Source organism: Morus notabilis, unplaced genomic scaffold, assembly GCF_000414095.1.
Source record: "Morus notabilis unplaced genomic scaffold, ASM41409v2 Scaffold63, whole genome shotgun sequence".
In the NCBI taxonomy this organism is placed as follows: Eukaryota; Viridiplantae; Streptophyta; class Magnoliopsida; order Rosales; family Moraceae; genus Morus; species Morus notabilis.
Genome location: NW_010365950.1, coordinates 57454 through 65381, shown reverse-complemented (window position 1 = coordinate 65381; position 7928 = coordinate 57454). Strand labels below are relative to the sequence as shown.

Sequence of the window (7928 nt, the reverse complement as noted above, 5' to 3'; positions counted from 1 at the left end):
TATTATAATATAATCATAATTTTTAATTATTTTTAATAATTCAACTTTATAATTTATTAAACATTATTAAACTGATTTTAAAATCAACATAACTATTATAATTATAATTTATTAAATATTATATTATAATATAATCATAATTTTTAATTATTTTTAATAATTCAACTTTATAATTTATTAAACATTATTAAACTGATTTTAAAATCAACATAACTATTATAATTATAATTTATTAAATACTTATTTATTTTTTATAACAGTTATTTTTTTAGTAGAGATAAAAATAATTTTTATAAAATCTAAAATAATACCAAATTAAGACGAGAGAGAATTTCAGAACTCTAACCAAAAGAAAGAAAGAGAGAAAGAACTAGTTAACGCACAAACAACCAACCAAGCCAACAGACCCTGACAGAAACACGAGAGAGAGAGAGAGAGAGAGAGAGAGAGAGAGTGGAGAGAATGAATCTTCAGCCTCCTTCGACGCAACGACTCGCCGGTGACCAGAGGTTGTCTCTCTCTGTTCCCCATCGCTTCGCCACCGGAGGACTCCGACCACGACCACTATCACCGCCGCCATTCAATCTCGCATTCCTTCACCAGCGCACTCTCCCACTGCTCAACAGAAGCTCTCCGCCGCTTCTTCAAACCCTCGCCGTTTACTCCGGAGACAGGGACCACGCCACCGAATCGCCGGCCAAGGCGCTTCGTCGGATTCTGGAATCGCCGGGGATTCACCAGGGCCCTGCTTGTTTCGACGCTCTCAGTGCTAAGTTGGTCGAGAGAGCTGGCTTCCAGTTCTGCTTTTCTAGTGGTATATGCATGCGCTTATTTTCTTTGTTCCTTTTTTTTCACTGAATTCACCATAAGAATGAATCTCGTGACGACATCGATTAATTGCTGCAAAATTGGATAGTTTTCGAAGTTAAGGGATTGAGACATTATGGAGAGTTTTGTGTGTTTGTGTGTGTTATTGAACAAATGTTTGAAATGAAGCATGTGTGTAAGTGGTTGGTTAATGTCACTTAATTCATCGTATTACAACGAATTTCGTAATGAATTCGATTAATTGCTGCAAAACTGAATGGTTTCTAAGTTTAGGGATTTAGACATTAAGGAGAGTTTTGTGTGTGGGCGTGATATTTAATTTTAATTTCGGTCATTGACATTATGAATTTTTAAACTTAAATTTAGGTCTTTGACATATGTAATATATACTATTTGACAATTTTTTGAATATGTGGCTATTGTATGGTTTAACATAGGATCTTGTTTTGCGAATGATGTGGCAATTTCATTCATACGAGCTCATTAATGTTGAACAAAGGTTTGAAATGAAGCAAGTGTGTGTGTTGTTGGTTAATTTCACTTAAATCATCGTATTACCACGAATTTCATGACAAATTTGATTAATTACTGCAAAATGACAATTTTCAAGTTTATGGAACATTAAGAAGAGATTTGTGTGTGTGTCTATGTTATTGAACAAGTGAATGAAATGAAACGAATGTGTTTGTGGGGTTTTTTTGATTGGTTAATTCACTTAATTCACCATATTTCCACAAATTTCGAGCCAAATTCCGAGTAAGTGCTGCAAAATTGAATAGTTTTCCAAGTTTAGGGACTATGAAATTAATGAGAAGTTTGTGTGTGTATGTGTGTGTGGGTTTTTATTTTTATTTATTTAGTTTTTATTGCCATAGGGTTTTCGATATCGGGTGCAAGATTGGGATTGCCAGATACGGGGTTTATATCTTATGGAGAAATGGTAGACCAAGGGCGACTTATTACTGAAGCCGTCTCGATTCCTGTGATTGGGGATGGTGATAATGGATATGGGAACGCAATGAATGTAAAGAGGACTGTGAAGGGATATATTAAAGCTGGTTTTGCAGGGATTATACTTGAAGATCAGGTATTTGTGTGTCTTGCAACTTTGTTTATTTTTGTTGGTTAGAAGTTTGAGACCAAGGCATGCTTTAATATTTGATGGTCCGGGATCCTTGAGCTTGTGGACTTATTGAAAAGAAAAGTGGATACATTTATGATCTGAGTTTATGCGAGGATTTCATCAAAACTTGCAAGGAATTCTTGATATGGATCAAATAGAGCAATAATTAACTTTTCAAAGGTTGAAGATGAGGTTTTTTAGTCTTGTGATGCTGTTTCAGTTGCAAATTCGTCCCTGCTTACTTTTGCTTATGAAATTTCCATTGCAAGGTATCTCCAAAAGCTTGTGGTCATACACAAGGCAGGAAAGTGGTGTCAAGAGAGGAAGCTGTGATGCGGATAAAAGCCGCTGTTGATGCTCGAAAGGAGAGTGGCTCTGACATTGTCATTGTGGCGCGGAGTGATTCTCGTCAAGCTGTATCTTTTGATGAATCACTCTGGAGGTCAAGAGCTTTTGCTGATGCTGGAGCAGATGTTCTTTTCATTGATGCACTAACTTCAAGAGAAGAGATGAAAGCTTTCTGCGAAACTGCTCCCCAAGTTCCAAAAATGGTATCTTTGTACAGTACCAACTTTTGGATGTCGTTACACTGTTCATACTTATCAAATTACTAATATATTAAGGTTTTATAAGAAGTTTAATATTAGATTTTTTCATCAATGAAAGGGAAAAAAGAGAAGATATTAAGGTTTGGTTCTAGAGCTTGAGTGTTGAGTATGAAAATCTGTCATCTTCTTTTCTTTATTCTTGTAGAATTGTGCATGTATTAGGCCCTTTCTTAAGCAAGTGTATGTGAGAAGAGGAAAAAGAGGGAGAAAACACAGAATTAGGGGCCAAAGTGCGATTAATGAAAGTGGCCAAGTGTTGAGGTGGCATGTTAATGTTAGAATCAGGGGAATTTTGTAAGGGGGGTAGCTGATTAGGGTTTTTCTTATGCTATGTTAATGCTTTCTGCTATGGTTTAGGGCTGTTCTAGGAGTTCTACGGAGTTTCTCGAATACTCCATCTATCTGTTTAATTTCTGTTGCTAGTAGTGTAATCAGAGACTGGTTTTGTTGTTGATTATAATAATCCCCTGATTTCATTCCATTTTTTGTCTAAGTTCTACTCTGTGTGTGTGTGTTTGGCTGTGTGCAGAGGAGGAAGTTCAGGTACCTAACAACATGACATTCATGTTCATTATTTTCATTCTTTGAGGGGAAACAAAAATTTATTCACACCTCTGAAAACAATTTTATGCAATATTTCTTGACGAGTCTATTTTATGACTTAAATTGCATGGTTAAAAATATATCTCGATGTAAAGGAATTTATTGCATTGCTAATGAAGCTCCTTGGTTTCTGTTAGGCCAATATGCTTGAAGGAGGTGGAAAGACACCAATTCTCAATCTTCTTGAACTAGAGGATATTGGCTATAAACTTGTGGTATATCCACTTTCCTTGCTCGGGGTATCTATTCAAGCAATGCAGGTTACGTATCTAAATCTTCTCATTCTAAACTTGGTCCAGTGGACAATGATTATGGAGATTGGAAATTTTGATTTACTGAAAACTTCAATTACATAATAGTGACTTCAAAACACTGGAATCCTGAAATAATAGTAAAAACAATGGATTGTAGTTATTTGCAAACTCTAGGGAGAATTTGGGATGATTCTAGTCGTTGCACAAACATGTACAAGTAAACTACGCAACTCTTCACCATACTTTGAATTGAAACATCGTATTACTTGTTGGGTTATTGGATCAATCGTGAGAACTGCAGATTTGGGATGCAGTTCCATGCATCACATAGAAATTTAGCAGAGACAGCTATTTGATTCTACTACCTGAGTTTATCAGTTTTTTGTGGTAAAAAAGGTTACAAGATGATGTACTCTCCAAATTGAGTTGATGATTTGTATATCTGATTAGGAACTTCAGATATGCGTTGATGACATGAGTTTGATTGATGTTTGGTACCTAGATTCGTTCCCTGATTCGAATCATGGTTCATGGTTCGCTACAGTATTTTCTCTCATAAAAAATACACGTAAATCGAAAATGGTTCTAATCCATGAACCAAACGTCTCCTTAGTTACCGTCGAATCTCTGAAAAAACATTATTTTTTTCACTTTTTTTTTAAAGAAACGAGAAACTTAATTGATCAAGGAATAGAATAGAAATGAAGTTTCAAATTGATGAGGAACCCATCGGAGAAGACAAGGACAACAGGAAAAAAAAAAGGATGAGGAATCCATCGACGAAGAGGAAAGAAAAAAAAAAAAAAAAAAAAAAAAAAAAAAAAACACTAAAAGCTCAACTGCAGGATGCACTTGTTGCTATTAGAAATGATAAACCTGGAGTTCATGAAGGTGATATTAGTCGTCTTAAAAAATTTCATGAAGGTGATATTAGTTGTCTTAAATATATCTCAACTGCAGGATGCACTTGTTGCTATTAGAGGTGATAAACCTGGAAATTCATGAAGGTGATATCAGTTGTCTTGAATATATCTCAACTGCAGGATGCACTTGTTGCTATTAGGGGTGGTCGTATCCCTCCCCCTGGAAGCATGCCATCTTTTGAAGAGATTAAGGAAATCTTGGGTTTCAACATTTATTATGAAGAAGAGAAGCGGTATGCTACTAGCAGATCCAGCTTTGGCCAGCTATCTTCGCAGAGAGGTGAGAGAGAGACCTGATACCAATATTGTTGTTTATCACGAGTTGCAATCATTTAATTTCGTATATTTTATTGCTCCAACTTCCTCTCCTCTCTTTACAGTTGATAATTTGCAACTGATCGCTTATGATGGTAAAGTTATGAGTGGTAACTTTCATAGCAGCTATTTGATAATTATAAAATTCATCTAGTGGAGTTCATAATTTGCATGGACCATTTTCCTTGTTTTGTCTCTGTATTGTAGGATGGTCTCTTTTTTTTTTTTTATGGCTTTTTCTAGACTTCTTTGTGCAGACTTTAAAGATGTAACTCTCTTATCGTTCCTTTTGGATTGAAAGGATGTATTGTACTTATGTTTCTTTTTTTCCATTGTTGGTGGATAGTAGACCTGGTTTCTCTCTTTTCTTTTAGTTGTTATTGTTTGTTTTTGTAGTTTTGTCAGTTTTATTTTTTTTTTTAAAATGTAAACATTTTCTTTTTTAGGAACATGACAACAGCTGCACTAAGAGTATAAAGTAACGTGAAATACAGGCAATAAAAATAATTATGCATATATATTAAACGATAGCCTTCTCATTAATTGTTCTAAAGTAAGGTTATTTTTCAGTGAGCAGTAGTGTATATGATATTCAACAGAGGGCTCAAGATAACACAGAGCAAAGAGATCAAAGTCCTGAAGATCCTGTAGTCGAAGTAATAACTCCTGATGTGTACAATAACTATGGTGCAGATGGTTCAAGGGATCCTTTTTCTGGGATCTGGTCTCGTACGTTGAGAATAAAGATAACTGGAAGAGATGGTTTTGAGAAACTTGATGTTAGAATTCCGGTTAGTCATTCTATTCTTTATGGTTTCTGTAGCATAAGGAGAAAGAAAAAGAGATTATATTGACTTATAAATGAACTTGATATATTTCTTTAAATTTTTCTAAAACTCAAGAAAACTACTTTAACAGAAAAGAAGGAAAGGATAGGCCCAGTAGACAAGGACATATTTATGTTTGGTAGATTTCTACTATTGGTACCAACTGGGTTCTGATTTTAATATAAGTTCATACTGTTTAAACGTCAAGGTCCTAACCTGAATCTGCTCTAGTTGCACACAATGGCTGTCTAATTAAAGCAAACCTTGAATTTCCTATTTTTTTGCTAACTGTTAATTTCCTGTTCTCCTTATTTTGTTACCGTTTCAACAGGCTGGATTCTTGGAAGGAGTCACCAATATAGTCCCAGGTATTATTTATGTTTTCTAGCTTGTTGCATAATGACTTTTGTTTCGCTTTTTTTCTTGAAAGCTCAGGAAATCACTCTGTTATACAGCTTTGGGTGGAGTGAATCTCAAAGCTCTGTTGGACGATGCAGCTCATGAACCAGGAGGGAAGCTCTTGTTAGATTTTAATGATAGAATCGGAGATCGTATCCAAGTATTTCTGGACTAACCAACTTGCAACCAACCTTTGGCTAGTCCATTATTGCTGCAACCAGAGCCATATTATTTTTTATAGATTAAATATAGAGACATATTATGAGCAAAAAAAAAAAAAGTATAGACACAAGTAATGTTCTCGCTCTCTTTTCTTTATCTTTATATGTATTTTTTTCTTCTTAAGAGATCAATTTAATGTAAATGATGAACAATGCACCTGCAGCAAGAAGACCGATGAAAAGCTTGAAAAGAATTAAAAAGTAAAGAAATTTGGTAAAATAATTTGAGAAGTCATTTGAGCCTGGTTTTTAAAGTTAAAGGCTGCTGCAGAAAAAAATTTTGGCATGTGGAAATGGTATGAACCAGGGACACATCTTTCTTCTTTCCCAAAGGGGGGGAAAAACAATGCCATTTTTTCAGGTTGTTTCGCCAATTTGAGTTGAGTACTTAAATTAAAAAGTGACTTCATATGACGGAAAATATTATAACAAAAAAAATTAAATTTGAATTTTTGGGAAGAAAAATTCTATCTCAAAAATTAGAGTCGTGATTTGAACTAGCTAATTAAATGAGGTTTGGTTTTATTTGTTTTAGGGAAAATTTCATATTAGTATCTTGTATTTTAGTATAATTGTTTTTTTAGTACTCTATATTTTTAATAATTTTAAATTAATACTTTGACGTTTTAAAAAATTACTTTTTAGTATTTTGAAGTCATTTTTTAAGATTTAAAATGTCAAATTTACCCTTTAATTTTGTGCATAGCTTCATTGGATATAATCTAGAGATGCAAGAATGGGCCGGCCCGGCCCAGCCTAGCCCATTCTCCTTAGGCCCACGCAGACCGCGGGCCGGGCCGACCTAGCCCATGAATTTTGTGGGCCGGGCCGGCCCGTATAAGAATGACCTCAGCCCAGCCCACACTACGGGTCAATTTTACGTAGGCCAGGCTGGGCCATGCCGCGGGCCAGGATGGGCTGTGCCGCGGGCCTTGAATGGGCCGGCCCACTCAAGGCCCATCTTAGCCCATCATGGGTTTAGATATGCCAGCCGATCTAAACATACAATTTTTTAATTTTTTTTTTATTTTTATTTTTGAATTTTTAAATAAGTTAACAAATATATAAATTTGAATAGTCAATAGAAATATGAAAAATGATATTTTATTTACAATTACCTTATTAAATAAAAATCTTTTGAAGGAAAACCCAATTGGGCATAACCTTGGTAAAAAAAAAAAAAGAGTACAATAAGGATAATTATATATAAGATGTTTACAAAATTACTAAAAAAAAGAAAAAAAAAAGCATACAAATATTATAGGCCTAGATGGGTTGGGCTAAGCCGGGCCATTATGGGCCTAGACGGGCCGGGCTTAGCCGGCCCAAGTCCGGCCTGGCCCATGATTTTTCATGGGCCGATATATGTTGGCCTAGCCCAACCCACTAATATTTATAGACTTAACCGTGTCTTAAATAGTAACGGGCCGCACCGGCCCGACCCGTCACTGTATCAGGATGGGCCTGGGCCGGCCCATTGTTGCATCTTTAGTATAATCTTGGTTCGTGGTCTAGATTGTGGCGTGAGAATTAACGAGAGTTGTAGAGTGGCTTGGGAGATCGTGCAATTGATAGCTTGGTGTTCTCTTTGTTCTTGCCTGTTCGTTGGCTTTGTTTTACTTGAAGTTACTGTGGCTATGTTTAGAATTAATTTTGTTTTTGTTTTTTATGTTTTTTGAAAAAAAAAAATGTTTTTAAAACGGCATTTAGCGTAATAAAGATAAAAAATAAAAATAAAAATAATTTTTTAATTTAGTGTAAAATGAGAGAGAAATGAAAAATAACTTTTAATAGTTTTTCATTTTTTGTTTTTATTTTCTCCTCTCT

The 7928-nt window shown here is 35.0% G+C and overlaps 1 protein-coding gene across 1 annotated transcript; it reads left to right on the top strand.

Annotated features, from left to right (window-relative positions):
• The first annotated feature begins 361 nt into the window (after positions 1 to 361).
• LOC21404570 (2,3-dimethylmalate lyase) lies at positions 362 to 6160 on the top strand. Its single transcript, XM_024172767.1, has 8 exons — positions 362 to 814; positions 1704 to 1915; positions 2221 to 2502; positions 3300 to 3422; positions 4460 to 4619; positions 5225 to 5445; positions 5813 to 5849; positions 5937 to 6160. The coding sequence occupies exons 1-8, from the start codon at positions 463 to 465 to the stop codon at positions 6053 to 6055; spliced, it is 1506 nt and encodes a 501-aa protein (XP_024028535.1). The 5' UTR covers positions 362 to 462; the 3' UTR covers positions 6056 to 6160.
• Positions 6161 to 7928: the final 1768 nt, after the last annotated feature.

Bases quoted from the DNA above. Each gene is read 5' to 3' on its own strand.
- LOC21404570 (XM_024172767.1), top strand. From the start codon at position 463: ATGAATCTTCAGCCTCCTTCGACGCAACGACTCGCCGGTGACCAGAGG. The intron at 4,620-5,224 runs GTGAGAGAGAGA...GTTATTTTTCAG, and splicing joins CCAGCTATCTTCGCAGAGAG to TGAGCAGTAGTGTATATGAT. The intron at 5,850-5,936 runs GTATTATTTATG...TCTGTTATACAG, and splicing joins AGTCACCAATATAGTCCCAG to CTTTGGGTGGAGTGAATCTC.